The sequence below is a fragment of the Protopterus annectens genome, chromosome 1.part1 (assembly GCF_019279795.1).
Source record: "Protopterus annectens isolate FY-2018-M chromosome 1.part1, PAN1.0, whole genome shotgun sequence".
Classification (NCBI taxonomy): Eukaryota; Metazoa; Chordata; order Ceratodontiformes; family Protopteridae; genus Protopterus; species Protopterus annectens.
In genome coordinates, this window is record NC_056726.1 from 1,238,887,883 (window position 1) to 1,238,909,884 (window position 22,002).

The 22,002-nt window shown below is 42.8% G+C and overlaps 1 protein-coding gene across 2 annotated transcripts in view; it reads left to right on the forward strand.

The window, feature by feature from the left end:
- Window positions 1-22,002, forward strand: part of LOC122809541 (gastrula zinc finger protein XlCGF26.1-like) — a 306,301-nt gene that overhangs the window by 260,743 nt on the left and 23,556 nt on the right. The window contains exon 7 of one of the 2 annotated variants that reach the window (XM_044081129.1): window positions 9,364-9,409. The exons of the other annotated variant lie outside the window; for it this stretch is intronic. Coding sequence (XP_043937064.1) covers window positions 9,364-9,409 — 46 coding nt within the window. The remainder of the gene's footprint in view (window positions 1-9,363; window positions 9,410-22,002) is intronic. 2 annotated transcript variants of the gene reach the window in all.

Consider the following 22,002-nt stretch of genomic DNA (forward strand, 5'->3'; position numbering starts at 1 on the left):
GCATTATCATTTGCCTCTCTTTTCTAAGTCCAGGGCAGGCTTTGCCACTGTAGTTCTGCAGGGCCTTATAGCCGCTCCTAATGCTATTTAGTTCCAGCCTCCCATCCATAGCTTTGGGATTCTACCCAAATGTAATGACTGCAACAGTGAAACACGAAGAACATAGTACAGTTGTGTACACTTACCATAAATGTAGATATTTGAGTGTATTTACTGTTGCAGTCTGGGTTACCCACCCACCATCCCCCTTTATTCTGGAGATTCTCTTTCCTTCACTGTATTCTACAGCCTTTGTGGTGTATTTGCTTTTAGATGAAGGTAAAGTTTATGTTGTTACAATTGCATGTATATATAGTTTTATATATATATATATATATATATATATTTTTTTTTTTTTTTTTTTTTTTGCTCTCCATTTGGGGGGCACCTGACATCTGGGGCAAGAAAAACTAAAGAAAATGGCATTGGCTGCCTGTTTTATACCCATGATGATCTGACGTCATGGAAGAAGAGACAGCAACCGACGCAGGACCCAAGACTTTGATATTCAGGCCGACTGAGGGCAACCTGCCAGCAGATTACCCAAATGTAATGACTGCAACAATGAATACACTCGAACATCTACATTTATGGTAAGTGTACACAACTGTACTTTCTACATCCAACTAGGTTATGCTGTTGTGATCCAAACTATAGGTAAATTTCAAAAAGTTTGTAGATTCATTTAAATAGGAAACAAACAATGGAATATCTTTCAAGCAACCACTGAACATAATAAACACATCATCCAAAAACCGGGTATAATAATAAATATTGTTTATATATGGATTATTACTAAAAATATGGCAGAGTTTGCATTGCGCCATCACCAAATTGGCAAAACTCACACCGCAAGGGGAACCCATGGCCACTCCCTTTTTTTGTAAAAAATAACTGCCGTTGAACATGAAGTAGTTGTTGGTGAGTATTAAATCCAACAACTCTTCCAGCAAATAAATTTCACTTTCAGTGACCCCTTTTGAGCTAATCAAACTAAACACCCATTCTATTCTTATGTCTATAGGTATTACCGTATATAGAGCCTTTATGTCTATTATTAGTAATATGATGTTATCTCCATGTGTCAATTCACTGATGTTTTTTAAGAATGACCATGAATCCTTACAGATATATTCTATCTGTTCCACATACTTCTTGAGTTTCGTATCCACAAATTTGGCTAGGGGGTAAATTATGGAGTTTCTACCATCAACTATAAGCCGAAGTGGTGGGTCCAACAAATCCTTATGAATTTTCGGTATCCCGAAAATTATCAGAGTGAGTGGGGCTAAGCATGACATGTAGTTATGATACGTGACTATATAAAAAGGTAATTCAAGAACACCTTGATTTTTTGATGTGCCCGGTTCATTTCATTAGGAGAAGCCATGCTATAATGATCTGAGTCGAGTAACCTTGCCATACGTGTTGTGTAATTATCTTTATCAAAAAATACTAAGCTCCCACCCTTATCCAGTTTGACATCCCTTACGTTCTGAAAATTCAGTCTAGCTAATTTCTCCTTATCATCCCTTGTAAAGTTGTTTTTGTTATTTTGTTGTTCGATAGTCTACTTCTGTTATTCTCCAAACCATCCCTTAAATCCAACTCACATATCTTTTCAAAAACTTCCAACCCTGGTGGTAAAGGTGGATTAAATGTGCTAAGTACTTTACATTCGTTCTTTGTTCTAGGTTGCATTTTAAGTTGTTGTTTGTCTTTCGGCTTTTTCCTGGTAAGGGGTCACCACAGCGGAACTCCGGTCTGCTGATGATTGGCAGTAGAGTTTTTACGAAATGCCCAACCTTCAACGAAGGTTCTAAATTGATCCTACGAACAAATAACCTTAAGTCAATTATAGTTCTGGCCATATTAGCCCTTATGTCTGACACAAAGCTTTGACCTTTGCCAGTAGATCAGCCAAGGCAATGTCCACCTCCACATTCAAGTAGTTGAAAATTTTAAAGTCCTGTGTGCTATTACAAATTATTTTGAGCGTGTCAGCAGTGGCATCGAAAGTAGGGGATTTGCCAGGACCTGTAACTCCAGCTAGTCCATCTTTAGCTGAAGAATCAGCTACCCCTGAGTAGATCTGTTCAAAGGCTGCCTCTTCGATGGGGAAGAGTTGAAATTGTTCACTGAATTTGTCAGCTGGCGGCCCCTCCTGTGAAAATTTTGATTCCCACCACTAGTACTAGGTTGATGTAAATCGTTGAAAGATGATTCACCAGTTGGACGATTGTTATTGCTATTGTATCTCCTACCATTGTTCCTTACACGACCATTCCAACTGGAATTAACCCTGTTTGTATTTGTATTATTAGAATTAGAATTTGAGGCTGCTTCTGCGTAAGTACGTTCCGAGATACTGTAATCAAGCACTTTTATGCTTCCTCATTTGGACCATGAGAACTCTACCATATTTTTAGTAATAATCTATATAGAAACAGTATTTGTTATTATACCCGGTTTTTGGATGATGTGTTTATTATGTTCCATGGTTGCTTGGAAGATATTCCGTTGTTTGTTTCCTATTTAAATGAATCTACAAACTTTTTGAAATTTACCTATAGTTTGGGTCACAACAGCGTAACCTATTTGGATATAGAACTGTACAGAGACCAAAATGATGTACCGTTTAAGACACGAATTCACAGAACGCCAACATAGTCAAATTCGTTTCTGCATTTGACCAGTTGTCACCCCTTGCAACAGAAAAGATCTGTTGTAAAGGGACAACTGGTGAGAGCAGCACAAATGGTTTCCGAAGATAATGAATTCAAACTCGAATGCCAGGTATTATATGATATGTTTCGGAAGCGTGGGTACCCCGTAAATTTACTTGATGAGTTGACCTTTGAGGTCCAGCATAAAAGAACCATTGGAGAATACAGGCCTATTTTAACATCAGACTGGAATAGGAGTGATGGAGTGACACAGGGCACCACCCCTGAACTTGTCATTGGAGAAAGGTTACCTAGATTGACATTTAACACAACCTTTAGCTTGGATGCCCCAATTATAAGGCAGATACGTTACAAAAATTGGGATTTACTGAAATCAGACAAGGATCTGACTTCTATCATTGAACCATTCCCCAGGATCACCTATAGAAGGGGTTCTAAATTTAAAAATTTATTGGAAAATAACCCACCCCATCCCCTTTACTAGAACTACAGGTATGTACAAATGTGAAAGTTGTGCTTACTGTAAATTCATAGGAGTAGGTGGTACCCGTATTATTAGGGGGAGAAAATATACTATTAAGAATCGGTTCAACTGTCTATCCAAGGGGGTAGTGTACCTAGCAAGCTGTAGGCTCTGTCCTTGTTTTTACTTAGGAAAAAACAACCATTAATTCAAGGACAGAATATACAAGCATTTGTATAGTATCAGGAAAGGTAAAATGGAAAATGCTCTAGCGAAGCATGTATATGAACATCCAGATCACAGCTTCACTTTCAAGGTTATAGATCAAGTTCAATATAACCCCAGAGGGGGACCATTGGGTTTATTACTTGAACTTTGTAAACTCATGTGGCAAATTAAATTAAATGCCTATAATCCACCAGGCTTAAACGACATGAGTTCACTAGCTTGCATATTAAAATTAAAAAGTGTTCAGAGATAATCACGTTGTTTTATGCTACAAGTGTCATAACATTTTAATATAATATAGTTTAACAATTTAATTTTATAGTATTTTTAGACAGATTGCTATATTAGATATTAGCTATGATGAATATTTAATATATTTAACAAATATTTATTAATCACAATTTTTAGAATATTTTTATTAGTGTATTTATGTAATTCGATCAGCTACTTCCCTCTATTGGATATTCACTGTGTTTATTGTGTTTATTAATAGGATCAGTACACCTTTTAGAAGTACTCACTACTATCATGTGATGTTAATTAATGTATTTAACACTGTCAATTAATTTTTTCCATTTGTCCAATGAAGTCTTACTTACTAGAGTAAAATGAAAGCGCTCACCTTATTTTGCTTATTTTGTTCATTTTTATAAGTTTTAATTAAAAGTTTTGTGGTTAAAGCAGGTGCCAGCAGTTTATTATTTACTTTTATTTAATAGTTTATTTTCAAACTCTTTTCCAAATAGGAAATTCACCCCAAGGATCACCTCTGTGGCTCTGCTCAACAGGAGCACAGGAGAATAATTTTCTTGGGTGGTGAAAGCCAGGATACCTTTTTGGCTAGGCTTATATAGGCCCTAGTGCCAATAGCCTTGTACCTACCTATGAACCTATGGTATCAAAGACTTTGACTAGATCGAGGTAGGCTGTGTGGACAGCCTTACCTTCATCCACTGCTCTGGTGACAGCTTCGAAGAAGTCTATCAGATTTAGCAGACATGATCTGCTTTTCACAAACCCAAACTGCGTTGGGGGGGGGGGGGCAGAGTTTGAAGGTCCCCTATATTCCTATTTATAAGATCCATAATAATACGTTCCATAGCCTTACAGATCAAGCTCATGTTCTTAGCTTTGATCAGTGCAGTTTTTACTTGTGAAATCGTGATAATAGGGATTTGGTATTCCTCGGGTATGTGGATGAGCCCTTTAGGGGGTGAGGGAGGAATAAAATTTCCACTGAACCTGTCTGCTAAAATATTGTTAATGTCAGTTGGTTCAGTATAAGTAGTGCCATTGTGTTGTAGCTCCGAGCAAATCTGCGTATTATTATGCAGATTCTTGACATAGATAAAGAAGGCCTTGTGGTTGCCCTTAGTATCTGTAGCAATTTTGTTTTCGTAACTAGCTTTGGTGGATTTGATGAGGGATCTCAGTTTTTTTACTGAGATTTCTGAGGGAATTTTTCTAGTCGTCGGACTTTACCTTTCTTTGCAACAGTTTATTCCTTCTGTTGTAGAGTTTGTTGATTGCAGGGGTCCACCAGATTGGCTTCCTTTTTTTTAGAGGAAAGCTTCTTAGTTCTGTTTGGTAAGGCCCTATCTATGCAGTTGTGTAGGTGCTCATGCAGTGACTTGGTGTAAGATTCAGCAGCCATACTTCCATTCCCCATTTCTGTGGAAGACGTGAAGCTTTCCACGTCTGTCCTCAGAAGCTCAAAGTTAGCTTTGGAGAAGTTTTTCACTGTAGTTTCTTTTTTCAGGGATGGGGGTGAGATTTGGATATCTTGGTGATTAACTTGTGGTTGGATCAAACCAGGGAGGGTTTATCATAGGAGTAGAGCAGCGGTCCCCCATGCTTATAATGACTAGGTCAAGAATGTTTTTTCCCCTAGTGGGGGTGAGAATGAGTTGGTCTAAGGCATTGGAGTTGATGAATTCTAGGAAGCATTGGGCAAAAGAGTAGGAGCAGGAGTAGTTGTTCCAACTAATGGAGGGGTAGTTAAAGTCTCCCTGTATAAGGGTATTAGGCTGGACTTTGATGTTTTCCAGAGTGTCCAGGAATGCAGAGTGGCAGTCCTGGGACGTTGTGGGGGATCTGTAGCAGGCTATGACATGGACTGCAGTTTTTTCCAGTGTTAACTGTAATTGAATTATTTCTGATGCGTTATGTTGGACAACAAGTCTGGAGGTGTGTGTATCTTTTATGAAGATGGATACACCTCCACCTTTGGGGGTTCGGTCATCACATCCTTTAGACATTCTGTGAGGTGAGATATGCATTGTAACCTGGTAATGCAGGGTTGCTCTCAGTAGCTTTGAACCAGGTCTCTGTTACTGCACAGATGTTGATGTTCTCCAGTTTGAGGAGTGATTTGAGCAAGTGCATTTTAAGGTTTAGACTTCTAGCATTGAGTAGCATAACCCTTAGGATGCATTTGCTAGGATATGTTATGGTGGTAAATTTATCTTCAGGGCATTGCCTAAAAAGGCACTATAGGGGTGGCAAGGGCCTTGGCCAGTATCCGGAATCCCAGGGGTGACAGATGCAGGCCATCTCTGGCAAAGCATTGAGATCTGTCTATTATGTCATCCCGAGCAGACAGATACTGGATCCCCTTAGAATGACACCAGAAACTTAGCCAATTGTTGAAGTCAATCATTTTCTGCTTGTACTGTGATATCATTCTTGGTGACAGCAGGATGTTACTCAAGGCTAGGGTCATACCTGCTTGGGCTGCAAGATCAGAGAGCTCCTCCATGCCTCTTTTCATGTAGTACAGGAAGGTATGTCTTAGGTCATTCACACCAACATGTACAATGATAGAGTCATATTTGTACTTGCTGTGGAGAGACCCCAAGTGCATGTGTTATGTGGCAAATCTTGGCACCCGACAGGCAGCTGACCATGACTTTCTCCTTATTTAGCCTAGTGAGTTGGACATTAATGTGCCGTACAATTGAATCACCTATGACTAATGTGTTTGGTACATTGTTCTGCCTTAGGGGCTTAGCTTGAGAAGCACACTGTTTGTGTGAGCTGTGTGTCATCTGGGTTGTGCTTGGATGAGATGGTTGCTTGCATTTGTGCCTCGGAGGTCCCTGTTGTTTGGGCAGATTTTTTAAGAGAGCTTCCGCAAAACTGCTTGTGTGTTTCGTGTTACTATGTGATAGTGGTGGTATGTGAACAGGGGAGATATGTGTTCTCTGTGATGTATTGTGTGTATTAACCTTCTTCTCCTCCTGACTGTCTGACCCAGTTTTGGATTGAGAGAGCGAAGTCTCAAGTTTGGCTATGTACTTGCATCTTTCACAAGTGGATGTGTTTGGAGGTAGGAGGAGAGGGTTGTCCATGTACATGAGGAAATTGCAACATTGCCTCAGAATGCCCAGGTTCGCCAGGTTAACGGGAGAAAGCATCGGAAACTGACCTTTGGACATGCCTAGAAAAGTGATCAGTTCTTTAAGTACGGAGTTATTTATGCTTAGATTAAGTACTGAGCTTTTTGTTTCCTTTATGGAAAGTTTCCTTGTCATGTTTAATAAAAATGTTTTAAAAAAGAATGATTTCTGTAGACCTGAAGAACCTATGCAATCTGGGCAAAAGCACTCATCTTATGCCTACTTGAATATTTTCTCTGTTGGAATAAGATTTTTCATGGCTCAAGAAGAAACAAGCCAGTGGAAATAATTTGACAAAAGGTGCTAAATTACTTTAACTTTTACAAACTGTTTTCAGCTGAGTGATCTGTTATTCGTGTATTGCTTTCCTCTAAATTAAGTTTTCCTTTTGAGCTGAATTAATGGTAAATGGCTTAAGAACATGGTTGATATTAAGATTAACTACCACATAGCATGGAATAAAAAGTTGAATCACAAGGCAAGAAACAGTTTCATACCTAATTATTCCAACTATGGGAATAAGTGACAGACTAAAAGTTTTAAATGTTCATTGTTCAATGTCAATCCATATAAAATTCAGTTTGTTAGAAACTGATTAAGCAACAAAACATAAAATGTTAGGGTTGGGGGCTATGTGTACCACACTGGTGCTTACTCTGATGTCCCACAGGACTGTGTGCTGGGGCTGCTGCTTTCAACTATATGGTGATGGCTGCAGACTGGATAACATAATTACTTCAGTAAAAAATGTCAGAGTTTTCCAGCATAGCCTACAGAAAACACATTTCCAATATGATCTTCAGAGAGTGCTTACCTGCTGAGGTAGAAATGGCCTTAACCTTTAAAGTAAACTATAGCACCATGAGACTTGACAAAATGGCATCAATTATGATTACACAGTAAAGGGTCAAAACGTAAAAAATTGGTGATTGTTTATATTAGGACACACTAGGATGTGCAGTAGCAAGCACCATCCCTGGTGTGATGTGGACCAACTTCATACTGTCAGACCCGTTTTTCAGTTGTCGTTCACAAGAAAATGAGATGTAAAAAACAGGCAGCATAATGTACATTAGGGGCTTACATACTCTGCATCTTCCAAAAGTACGTCAGGGACTTAAAACTGTGTATAGCACAAGATGCAAGGCAGCAGCCTCCTTGCTGGATGTGTTTGGTTGTCTTTCACTGACATTAAGTTTGTAATGCCCGACATTAGAGTTTCATTTTTTTATACTTTAACCTTAAGCTTTTTAATGTTGAAAAACCAGTACAGAATTAGAATAACAAGAAACATGCAAAACACTTAACTGACAACCTCATGAGGATGTCAAAAAAATTGGCTCCACCCACACCTGAGTAAGATTTGATTGCATGTCTTAATATAAACAGTTGCTAAAACTCATCATTCAAGATCTGGGAACAGTGATAAACAATTTAAACTTTCACCATTATGCGTGTGTGTGTGTGTGTGTGTGTGTGTGTGTGTGTGTGTGTGTGTGTGTGTGTGTGTGTGTGTGTGTATTGGGGGTGGGGGGGTAGTTTAAACATTGTCCAATGTCTGTCGGCAAAAAGTCATAAATGTATTGGTAGCCCTGTGGTAGAGAGGAATAAATCTCTTACTGCACCCCATATGACCTGTGTTTGATTAGCAGAATAGGCAGTGGAGGGGTTGCAGGCGGTGGATGGGAAAGAGTGGTTTATTTTGGCTCGCCTATCCTTGAGGGAAGGAGTCAGCTTAGGCTAGCTGCAATATGCAGTTTACAAACCTGGCCAGCTCCATGCTGTGTTGGAAGGGTGTAAATGTGCAGAAACTCCTTATGCATTTCAGCAAAGCTTGACATTGCAGCTCCCCCTGTTTTTTTTTTTTCCTTTTTCCCCACTATTGTATGACTTTCAAAGATGTTTCTTAAGCAAGGAGTGTTCGGTGGGGGCTTGCCCACCTCAGCACCAAGGAAGGGATTTGCTATTGATAAGAAAACAGGATTTTGCTGGTTCAGGAACCAAAATGAGCTTGTGATAAAAATGGTTTTGATTGTTGATAGTGAAACCACATATAATAATGTACTTTTGTCTGCTGCCTCAGATAACTTCAGAGACAAAATTTCTTTTTAGAAACTGTTTCACAGAAGTTGAATTTAAAAATGATTTGTAAGAAGAAATTTGATGAATCTGAAGAAGTCTGGAATGGAAGATGAAAGCAATTATGATTACTTTAAAGATTCTAAATGAATTAACTGAATTACTGACTTAATTACTGAAGCAATGGATGAGGTCAAAACAGACATTGCCAAGGTATTCAACACCATCCCACACTTGGATGTTGTAAATAAACTTTCCCAGCTAAAGTCAGTCTGTATGTAACTCATTGGGTAGCCATCTGGGTCACAAACAGAATCCAGGAAATTATGTCTACCTTCTCCAAAAGACCCATCACTAGCAGTGTACCCCATGTTTCAGACCTTTGTGGACGGCCCACTATGACATTTACTTCTGCTTTGTTTTGCTTGTTTGTATTGTTTTTCAGGGATTTTTCTTTTCCCCTTTCTAGCAAATTTCCTGATGTTCCTTCAGAACTTCCCCAACCAGCAGTTTTGGTGAGTTTGTTCCCTTATTGCTTAAGTGTGTTATTTGGTACGTGTGTGTGTGTGTGTGTGTGTGTGTGTGTGTGTGTGTGTGTGTGTGTGTGTGTGGTTTGCCAACCCTTCTCCCATGAAGCAAGGTCAGGGCATGCCTAGCATTGTGCTGTTTTGTTTTTCTTTTAGTAGCTGTTAGCATTTGTCTCTTTTCTGCTGTTATGGAGACATCAGGGTTCAAAAGTGTGTCTTATGTGGGCACAAGTTGCCCTTACAAGATTGCCATTTAAAAGTGTGTGGTGTGTTTACGTGCTGTTCATTTGGAACAGGAATGTGAAATATGCTGACTAGAAGACTTTAATAAACTGCAGAAGTAAGTTGATTTTTAAGGGCTTGTTTTCCCTTACTGGGAGGCCATGAACCTTCCATCTTGTCTTATTTTCTAAAGAAGGCAAAGACAAGCCTTACAAACAGTAACAGTACAATAAAGGTAATTAAAAGTTGATATCCAAAAGGAAAGAACATCCAGGTTCAAGAGAATTTTCTTTTCCTCACCCTTCTCAAGCTTCCACATTCAAGATTTACATTAGTGTCATCAGTGAATCCCACTTCTCAGTGATGAGGTCAGGAGTCTCTAAAACAAAATATAGTATTTCTTCTAATTTATAAGTTGATATTCCTAGGTCTTCTCAGTCAAGAACCCTCTCTGCTAGGTCCATTTCTTTCCCAAGGTGTGTGATAGATGTTAGTTGTTAGAAGCACTCCAGGGCAATGCTGCAGATGTTCATCGTGCATACAGCTGCAGTCATTACAGATGGGTTATCCTGCCGTCAGGTGGGTCCTCGGTCGGCCGAATTCCAAAGTCTAGGTCGGGTGTCGGTTGTCGTCGCTACTTCCCTGACATCAGTGCGGCAGGGGTATAAAAGAGGCAGCTGATGCCATTTTCTTCAGTCTTTCTTGCCGTGCGGTGCCCAAAGCAGAAGCAGTTCGCAAGTGCCGGTCAGCCAGCTCCTGAGATTTACAAACAGTATTTCAGCCGAAGTCTTCTTTAAAGCTAAGTACCCCATTGGGGAAACTTTTCTTGCCTCAGTCCGATGTCAGACAAAGTTAATAATTGCATTTCTTGTGGGAAGCAAATACCGCATAAGGATTTTCACTGTTTCTGTATACCTTGCTTAGGGCCAGACCATGACGTCTCGGCCTGCCGTTTTTGTGCTAGGTTCAACAAGCGCACTATTAAGCGCCGGGCAGAGTTCACCCTTCATTATTTTGCAAAAAAATTTAATTATATCATGTCGTCGGATACACCGACACCAGTTTTAGGAAAAAGATGCAAAGACAAGGACTGCCATCCGAGGCCCGCACTGAGTACTGAGACCACGCTTAGGCCGACTACCGGTTCTCCAGTTCTCAGCGAGGCACCTACTCAGCCCCTGACTACCGATGAAACAGGCTCCTCTGTCTCAGTTCCCACTGCAGATACCGACGCCACTGTTGGCGAGGAAACCGAAAATTTAGTGAGGCCTGCCATTTCTGAAGGCGTTTTCAGGCCTTCCAATTTCTCTATTAAAGCCTTCACTAAATCTACCATCAAAACTAAAAAACAAGGCCCTCAGACCTCCTCTCAAGGCCCCATGCCTAAAAAACAGATGCTTAAAATGGCTGAGGATTTGATAAGACTCATCAGGGGTTCTCAACCCCCTTCTGACAAAAGACTCAGATTGGAGGAAGACTACCCTTCCTCAGACCAGGCTTCTATTACCTCAGACCAGGCTTCTATTACCTCAGACCATTCTGAGGACCAGGATTATGCCTATTCCCCTTTTGAAGACTCTGATGCTGAGGAGTCTATTCCTTCAGTCTTCCCCCCTGAGGACTACTCTTTTGGGGAAACCCTGCATACATTGTGGGAACACTTCCACTGGGAAGGCCAAGATTACTCAGATTCCAAGAAAAGGCTCTGAGAATTTCTACTGCTCCCCCAGCATAGGCCCCTGGCTATCCCTCCTGTTTTAGACATTTTGGATGATGTGTACGCAGAAGCCAGTCTTAATCCAGATTCTTTACCTCCAGCCCCTGTTAAACCAGACAGGTATTACCGGGTTCCTGATTCTCACCAGTTCCTTTATAAAACCCATACTGCTGACCCTGAAACAATTTCACAGGGTCCCAAGGGGATAAAGGCCTCTACTGCTAAAAACCCTTTACCTTCAGAGAGAGATTCCAGAGCATTAGAAAGGTGGGGAAAAAAGGTGTATACATCAGCCACTTTAACCATGAGGGCATTAAACTGTCAATTTCATATGTTAAAGTACCAACAGTTTTTGTTATCCTAGCTAAAAAGCAAAATGACACAGACAGAACAACCAGATTTGAAAGAGTTGCAGGATTTGTTGCATGGAGCAGAGCAAGTGGGTAAACATACCTTGCAGTGTGGTTTTGATGCTTTAGAGGCCTCATGTAGATCTGTTGTCACAGGGTCTGTCATACGTAGACATGCTTGGCTGAAAGAGCAAACCTTACCAGATCATGTCAAAGCAAAGTTATTAGATGCACCACTTCAAAAAGATGTATTGTTCGGTGTTAAAGCTGAGGAGGTACTAAAGAAAATGGGGGGAAAAGCGAAATCTATGCAAACAGTTAAAGATTTTTTGCAGGTACAACCTCCACGCTTCAGAAGAAACTGGCCTTCAAAAAATTGGTCCTTTCCAGCCACGGACAGACCTCAAAGGGGCAGATACAGACGCCCAAGGGGTAGAGGACAACCTCAAGGATCTTACAGAGCTAGACAGTGGCAAGCTCCAACCCCAAGAGGCAGAGAAGATAGGCCACAGTCATTTAGAAAACAGACACAATGACTTCCCCCTACGCCTGCCAAACAAAGCTATAATGGCAGCACCTTTGGGCGGAAAACTGGCATTATTTTCAAAAAACTGGCACATTGTTACAAAAGACAAATGGATTCTGGACATTATAGACAGAGGCTACAGGTTCCACTTTCACACCCTTCCAAAAATGAGAGGCTTGCCAAACCTGCCACAAAATCAATGGGCAGAGGCACAAAGACAAATTTCCGCTCTCATGGATATGAAAGCAATTCAAGAAGTGCCTGCAAAAGGACAAGGTCAAGGTTTTTATTCCAGACTATTTCTGGTACCAAGGAAGGACAAAGATTGGAGACCCATCTTAGACCTATCCATCCTAAACACATATCTACAGGTACCAAAATTCAAGATGCTCACATTACAGCAGCTTCTTCCCATGCTGGGCAAGGAGTCTTGGCTGGTAACATTGGACCTCAAGGAGGCATACCTGCATGTCCCTATCAGACAAGATTGCAGAAGATACCTCAGATTTCTTGCAGGTTCAACCCATTACCAATTCTCTGCATTGCCCTTTGGCTTATCTACTGTGCCCAGAGTGTTTACGAAATGCCTGGCATCAGTAAATGCCTTCTGCAGACAACAAGGAATACAAATCTACCCATACCTGGACGACTGCCTGATCCAAGCGGACAGCAAAGACATTCTATTGCAGCATCTGGCGTTTGTAATAAAACTGTTAAACTACCTGGGATACACAGTGAACAAAAAGAAATCAAAACTAATACCTTCTCAGCAGATAATTTTCCTGGGTGCCAGCTTAAATACAACCACCCAGATGGCCTACCTCACACCAGACAAACAAGGGAAACTGTCTCAATACTTCAACAAAATGGCAACTTTAACCAGACTAACTGCAAGGAAAGTCCTGCAGGCTCTGGGATTCATGGCATCTTGCATCCTACTGATACCATGTGCAAAGCTGCATATGAGGAAACTGCAATGGTACCTAAAAACTTATGGTCTCAACACAGCCACAGCTTGGAAACAATTATACCACTCATTCCATGCCTTCAAAAGGAATTTTTGTGGTGGGCTGAAGCATGCCAAAGGAACACAGGTCTCCCTTTCTGTTTACCTCAAGCAACTCAAATCATCACAATGGACGCCTCAGACTACACCTGGGGAGCACACATGGCAGATCAGTGCATTGAGGGAAGATTGTCCCAAAAAGAGAAGCACCTACACATCAACCAAAAGGAGATGCTAGCCATGCAAAATGCCCTTATGACCTTCAAGGACCTACTGCAACCAGGTCAGCTATTGATAAGGACAGACAACACCACAGTCATATGGTACATAAACAAACAGGGGGGAACTCATTCATACCCCCTGTGCAGACAAGCCATGACCCTGTGGAACTCAGCACTGGAATTACAAATTCAACTACAGGCACAATTCCTGCCAGGGAAGGAAAACACACTGGCAGACAACTTAAGCAGAAATATGACAGACCCACACGAATGGAAGTTGCATCCTCAAGTCTTCTCAAAGATAACTCAGGCATGGAGACAGCCAGACATAGATCTATTTGCTACCCACAGAAATTACCAGTTGAAAAAATTCTGTTCAAGGACCTATCATCCACAGGCTTGGAAAGTAGATGCACTCTCCTTCAATTGGACAACATTGACAGTCTATGCCTTCCCGCCTCTTCCTCTACTGACCAAAGTTCTATTAAAAGCCAGAGCAGAGAGGCCACAAATGATTCTCATTGCTCCAGACTGGCCACGACAGCACTGGTATCCTCTCCTAAAGAGCCTGTCACACTCACCACCATGGATCCTACCTCTTGTTCCTCTTCTGATGTCCTTCAAGAATGCAACTGCAGTCCTGACATATGGGTTGTCCTGCCTCAGGCAGCCCTTCAGTCGTCCAGATTCCAAAGTCTGGGTCCGGCGTCGGCCGATGTCGCCTCCTCCCCGACATCAGAGCAGCTGGGGTATAAAGGCATCAGCCGACGCCATCTTCTTCAGTCTTTCTGCAGAAGCAGTTCGCAAGTGCTGGTCGGTCAGCTCCTGTGTTTTCAGTTACCAAAGTCATCTGCTAAGTACCCGTTGAGAACATTTTTCTTGCCTCAGCCGATGTCAGAACAAATTGAGAAAGTTAATAATTGTTTGTCTTGTGGTAAACAAATACCTCATAAGGACTTCCATTCTTACTGCCTCCCTTGCCTGGGCCCAGACCACGACGTCTCGGCCTCTGCTGCCTGTGCTTGCTTTAATAAGCGCACTGTCAGGCGCCAGGCAGAATTTGCCGAAGACTTTTTTGGTGAATCCTACGCTTACATTATGCCGTCGGAACAACTGACAGCACAAACTACCAAAAAAACGAAAAGACCGGGACTGACATCCTCGGCCCGCGTCTTTCACTGATATTACACCTAAGCCCTCCGCGAGTGCTTCGGTCCCTTCGGAGGCGGTAATTCAACCGCTCCAGGCCGATGACAACCCATTAACACGTTCTTCGGTCTCGGAGACTACACCGGTGCCGGTTGTTGATTTTCCTCCAGAAACCGAAGCTCTGGATCTACCCGACACCATTCCTGTGGACAAAGTTACCCCTGCACGTGGGGCAGCTAGGCCTCCTGTATCCATGTCCATCAAGGCCTTTGCACGTGCTAAGGCCGCCAGCCAAGCCAAGGCCCATCCTAAACCTACTTCTCAGGCCCCTTCTTCTGATAGACAGATCATGTCTCTTGCTGCAGATCTAATCTCTTATCAGGGGGTCTCAGCCTCACCCAGACAGAGGTTCTCAGCCGCCTGCAGGAAAAAAGGCCTAGAACTGAGCAGGCAGACAACCTTTCTTCAGATGAAGCCTCTGGGGATTCAGAGCATTCAGATACCCAAGAAGAATCCTTCCAGGCCTATGAGGACTCTGATGCTGAGGAATCAATTCCCTCTGCCTCTCCTCCAGAGGATTTTTCTTCGTGAAGTCCTCCACTCCATGAGGGAACATTTTAAGTGGCAGGGTCAGGAATTTTCTGATTCTAGGAAAAGGCTACGCACCTTCCTTAAGTTACCCCAGCACAGACCTTTAGCTATCCCTCCAGTTTTGGATGTCCTGGATGATGTATTCTCAGACTCCAGTGCTTCCCCTGATTCTCTCCCTCCTGCTCCTGTCAAGCCAGACAGATATTACAGGGTCCCTGACACTCACAAGCATCTCTTTAAGGCCCATTCTGTGGATCTAGAAACTATTTCACAGGGCCCCAAAGGAGTGGCTACCTCCTCAGCCAAAAACCCACTGCCAGCAGACAGGGAAGCAAGGTCCCTGGAGAGATGGGGTAAAAAAGTTTATACCTCTTCCACCCTTGCCATGAGGTCACTTAACTGCCTTTTTCATATGTTTCAGTACCAGGATTATTTACTGGATGATTTGCAGAAAAAGCTAGCCTCTCCTGAGCCTATAGATAGAAAGGCATTGCAGGATTTGGTTCATAATACTCAGCAGGTTAGCAATCATTTTCTTCAGTGTGGTTGTGATGCATTGGAGGCTTCATGTAGGGCAGCTATGACAGGGGCTGTTATCCGTAGACATGCTTGGTTGAAAGAACAGCCACTGCCGGATCATGTTAAAGTAAAGCTCCTGGACACACCTCTGGATAAACAGAAGCTTTTTGGTGCTAATGCTCAGGATGTGCTGAAGTCTATTGAGGAGAAGGCAAAATCAGTACAGACAGTAAAGGATTTCCTCCAGGTTCAGCCACCCAGATTCAGCAGGAATTGGCCTTCAAAGAATTGGTCCTTTCCAGACTCTGAAAAGTTTCAAAGGGGAAAGAACAGGCGTGCACGAGGTAGAGGGCAATACCGAGGCTCCTACAGGGGCCGCCAATGGCAACCACAAAATCAGAGAAGTGCCACAGGTAGCTCACCTGCACCACAGGGACAATCACAATGACTTACCTTTCACTCCGCCTACCAAGGCTCAAAGAGAAGCACCTCTAGGCGGAAAATTATCTTTATTCTCAAAAAACTGGCACATTATAACAAAGGACAAATGGATTCTGGACATTATAGACAGAGGCTACAGGTTCCACTTCCATACCTTACCAACGGGACAAGGCATGCCAAATCTGCCACAAAATCAAAGGGCAGAGGCACTCATAGAAGTCTCAAAGCTGTTACAAATAAAAGCAATAGAGAAGGTTCCTCCTCAGGAACAAGGCCAGGGATTTTATTCAAGACTGTTCCTTGTTCCAAGAAAAGAAAAACAATGGAGGCATATATTGGACTTGTCCGTTCTAAATACTTTTCTCATAGTGCCAAAATTCAAGATGCTGACATTACAGCAACTTCTTCCCATGCTGGGCAAGGGGTCTTGGCTGGTTACTCTGGACCTCAAGGAGGCATACCTGCATGTCCCTATCAGACACAGTTGCAGAAGATACCTCAGATTTCTTGCAGGAACAGAGCACTATCAATTCTCAGCATTGCCGTTTGGCTTATCTACTGCGCCCAGAGTATTCACGAAATGCCTGGCATCAGTAGTGGCACATTGCAGACTCCAGGGGATTCAAATATACTTTTACCTGGACGACTGCCTCATACAAGCAGACAGCAAACAAACCTTGATAAAACGCTTGGATTATGTCATTCAATTGCTGCAGGCTTTGGGATACACAGTCAACATTCAAAAATCAAGACTACTGCCATCCCAAGAGATTATTTTTCTAGGAGCAAAACTGGACACACAGCTACAAATGGCTTTCCTCACAGAGGAGAAACAAGAACATTTAACAGATTACTTCAAAAGCCTAGCAAAACTAACCCACCTGACCGCAAGGAAGACCATGCAGGCCCTGGGGTTTATGGCATCTTGCATTCTTCTAATCCCTCTGGCAAGACTACACATGAGAAAGCTGCAATGGTACCTAAAAAGCTTGTGGTCTCAACACAGCCACAACCTAGAAGACATAATACCACTCATACCATGCCTGCAAAGGGAATTTTTGTGGTGGGCTCAAGCAAGTCATTTAAACGAAGGCATGCCTTTCAACAAAGCTCCAACAAGTCAAACTATTACAACAGATGCCTCAGACCATGGATGGGGGGCGCACATGGACGGCAGATGCATTCAAGGGCAATGGACTCCCATGGAAATGCATCAGCACATAAATCAAAAAGAGATGTTGGCAGTGATACATGCAATAGAAGCCTTTGGAAAATCTCTTCAGCAAGGCCATCTTCTAATAAGGACAGACAACACCACTGTCATGTGGTACACAAACAAACAAGGGGGCACTCATTCCTACCCCCTCTGCAGACTAACAATGACTCTTTGGGAAAAGTCCCTGAAACTGAACATCTACTTGCAATCCCAGTTTGTTCCGGGCAAGGACAATGTTCTGGCAGACAGGTTGAGCAGAAATTTCCTGGATCCACATGAATGGATGCTACACCCACGCATTTTCTCACAAATAACAACTGCATGGGGAATACCAGACATAGACCTCTTTGCATCTCATCTCAGTCATCACCTGGAAAGGTTCTGCACAAGGATACACCATCCTCTAGCCTGGAGAACGGATGCTCTTTCCTTCAGCTGGAATGCCCTAACAATTTATGCATTCCCTTCTCTACCTTTACTCACCAAGGTGTTACTGAAGATCAAGGCAGAACAACCAAGAGGAATCTTGATAGCTCCAGACTGGCCAAGGCAACACTGGTATCCACTGCTACTGAGCATAACTCACACCAAACCATGGCCTTGCCTCAATGGCCTCTGCTCCTGACTCAACACAATTACAGGACTGTTCATCAGAACCTGCAAACCTTGAAGCTGACAGCTTGGAGGGTTCCATGACTGTGACCCATGACTCCCTCTCCGAAAAAGGTCAGGAAATTTTGCTGGAGGCACGCAGACCTTCCACCAGAAAAACCTATTCGGCCAAATGGAAGAGATTCATCATCTGGAATGTCAACAAGGGCCAGGATGCATCACTGATGAACATACCTCAGATATTAGAATACTTGGCAGAAATGTTTCACAGTGGCCTCTCATACTCTTCCATCAAAATCCACGCTTCAGCTATCTCAGTACATTACAACTGTGATCCACCTGTGTTTTCGCATCCCTTGCTAAGACAGTTTCTAAGAGGGATAAAGAATATCAAACCTCCAAGGAAACCACCAATTCCTGCATGGGACCTCAATTACGTCTTGGAAAAATTAACTCTTCCTCCTTTTGAACCAGCAGCATCTTCAGAAATGCAATTTCTCTCTTGGAAAACGGTTTTCCTGTTGGCAGTCACCTCAGCAAGAAGAGTCTCAGAGATACAGGCCCTCATGGCAGTTCCTCCTTTTCTCATTTTTCATCAGGACAGAATTTCTCTTAGGACCAATCCTTCATTCATGCCTAAGGTGATATCCAGAGTGTCTCTAAACCAAGCAATTCACCTGCCTACTTTCTTTCCTAACCCTCAAAATAAAGGGGAAAAGCTGCTGCATACTTTAGACATTCACAGACAACTACGCTACTACTTGGACAGAACAAAGACCACCAGGAAGTCTGACCAACTGTTTGTAGCCTATGCTGCTGGAGCGCAAGGAAAAGCAGTCACCAAACAAACTATTTCAAAATGGATTGGACACTGCATCAGATTCTGTTACTCTTTCCATGGAAAAAGTGTGCCAGCTAATATTAGACCACACTCCACCAGAGCTATGGCCACATCCACAGCCTTTCTAAGAGGAGTGGCTACAAAAAACATTCTAGAGGCTGCTACATGGAGCTCCGTGCATACATTTACCAAACACTACAACCTGCCATTATACTCCAGATCCCGAGCAGGCTTTGCTTCGGCAGTCCTGCAGGGCCTTCTAGCTACACCATCTCTTGCTCAGTCCTACCACCCCCAGCTTGGCTATGGTATTCAGCCCATATGTCAGGACTGCAGTTGCATTTTTGAAGGACATAGTACAGTTTTGTACCTACCATAAATGTAGATGTCCGATAGATATGCAACTGCAGTCAGGTTTTCCCTCCCTCCTACCCCTCTGTTTTTACCTTGGGTCCTTTCTCCCCTTACCTATTAGCTGGGGTTATATGTTATGGTGTATCTGTTTATTACTGTTGTGCATGTCTGGTTTTTCTGTTTATCCATTCACAAAATTTAGCCTTTCTTGGAGGGCACCTGGCATCTGGGGCAAGAAACACTGAAGAAGATGGCATCAGTTGATGCCTTTATACCCCAGCCGCTCTGACGTTGGGGAGGAGGCGACATCGGCCGACGCCGGACCCAGACTTTGGAATCTGGCCGACCGAAGGGCTGCCTGAGGCAGGACAACCCATATGTCAGGACTGCAGTTGCATATCTATCGGACATCTACATTTATGGTAGGTACAAAACTGTACTTTGTCCCAGCACAACTACAAAACCCTTCACAGCCAGCTCAAAACCTTAAATCTAGCTGCATGGAGAATACCTTAATTTCCCAACAGACTCTCCTCTCCAGGGAGGTGCAGGATGTCATCTTGGAGGCCAGAAGACCCTCTACTAGAAAAACCTACTCCGCCAAATGGAAACGATTTTGTTTCTGGAATAAAGAAAAGGGCCAGAATCCTTGGGTAATAAATATATCTCAAATTTTACAGTACCTAGCTGAGATGTTAAACAGTGGCCTTTCCTTCTCCTCCATCAATATCCACGCTTCAGCCAGTTCTGCACAATACAATACAGATCCTCCTTTATTCTCACATCCTCTATTAAGGCAGTTCCTCAGAGGGGCAAAAAATATAAACCCCCCACGGAAACCACCAATCCCAGCTTGGGACCTCAACTTCGTACTGGAAAAGCTGACCCTGCCTCTTTTTGAGCCGGCTTCTTCAACAGAACTACAATACTTGTCGTGGAAAACAGCCTTCCTTCTGGCTATTACCTCAGCATGCAGGGTTTCGGAGCTACAGGCCCTCATGGCTGTGCAACCATTCATCATTTTCCATCAGGACAGTTTCCTTACGAACCAACCCTACCTTTATGCCAAAGGTTGTATCCAGTGTAGCTTTGAATCAGACTATTCATTTACCTACCTTTTATCCAAATCCACAGGACAAAGGAGAGAGACTACTACATTCCTTGGACATTCACAGACAACTTTGTTATTACTTGGACAGAACAAAGTCCTTCAGAAAATCTGACCAGCTCTTTGTGTCCTATGCTACAGGTACTCAAGGAAAGGCAGTTTCCAAACAGACAATTTCAAAATGGATAGCCCACTGCATACGCTTTTGTTATTCATTTCATGGAAAATCTGTGCCTGTATACATCAGATCCCACTCCACCAGGGCTACAGCTACCTCTGCAGCTTTCATCAGGGGGGTCCCTACCAAGGACATTTTGGAAGCAGCTACCTGGAGTTCAGTGCGCACTTTCTCCAAGCATTACCACCTTCCACTATACTCTAAATCTAGAGCGGGCTTTGCCACAGCAGTCCTGCAGAGCATACTAGCCCCTCCTAGTTCCACTTAGTACCTACCACCCTTACTTAGCTTTGGGATTCTACCCATCTGTAATGACTGCAGCTGTATGCACGATGAACATAGTACAGTTTTGTACCTACCATAAATGTAGATGTTTGAGTGCTCATACAGCTGCAGTCCAGGTTACCCTCCCTCTATCCCCTCTTAGGACAGGCCTTATGACAAACACCTTTATCATGCAACCTTTTTGGGGTATTCTTTTATGGTGTATTTGCTTGCAACTACAGTTTTTTGATTTATCTACATTGCATGTTTGCATAACATTATGTTTTGCCTTCTTTCTGGGGGCACCTGACATCTGGGGCAAGAAAAACTGAAGAAAATGGCATCAGCTGCCTCTTTTATATCCCTGCCGCACTGACGTCACGGAAGAAGCAACGACAACCGACGCCAGACCTAGACTTTGGAATTCGGCCGACCGAGGACCCGCCTGACGGCAGGATAACCCATCTGTAATGACTGCAGCTGTATGAGCACTCGAACATCTACATTTATGGTAGGTACAAAACTGTACTTTGCAAATTTAGCTAGGCCTTATTTTGTCCACCTTCTGGTTCTAGGCCAGACAGGGTGAGTTCTCTTACTTATCCATCAGTTACATCCTGTTCAGCCCACATTCCTAGGCCAATCAGCTCAAGGCCACCTGTCTTCCTTCAGGTTCTAAGGTTGATCCATCTTGTATCCAACAGATTGGCATTGTCACCAGCACGAATGCTTTTGGTATCTGTATCACTGGCAATACTGGCTGTGGTCAGGGTTCAGAGCCAAGAGCTCCTTAGCATCCAGATTAGAAGTTTTGGCCTTCAAGCCTTTGGGGCCAGCAGTTCGGTACCACATCTGATTCAGTGCACATTGGCCACCACTAACCAAGGAGGTGAGTGGTTTCCTACATTTTCAACTGGGAGCCAGTCTTCATCAGTTTCAGTTTTGCCCATCAGTCTTTCCATGACCTTCAGTGTTTTTTTGTTTCGAGAAGTATATGGTTACAGTGACAGCATTTCGGAAGCTGCAGGGGCGAAAAATCTTCTCCTGTATAGACTACTGACTCCTTACTACTTTAAACATAAATAAGTTTCCACACCCAGGGATGCTCTGCTCCAACTTTTCCACTCCTCAGGGATAATTCTTAACTTTACAAATCCCAGGTGCAGCCCAAACAATGCCTGAATTTCATAACATGCCTACTGGCCACACGGTGTTGTAAAGTTAGTCAGTCTACTTGCAGAACAAATTCTTCCCGTAAATCACATA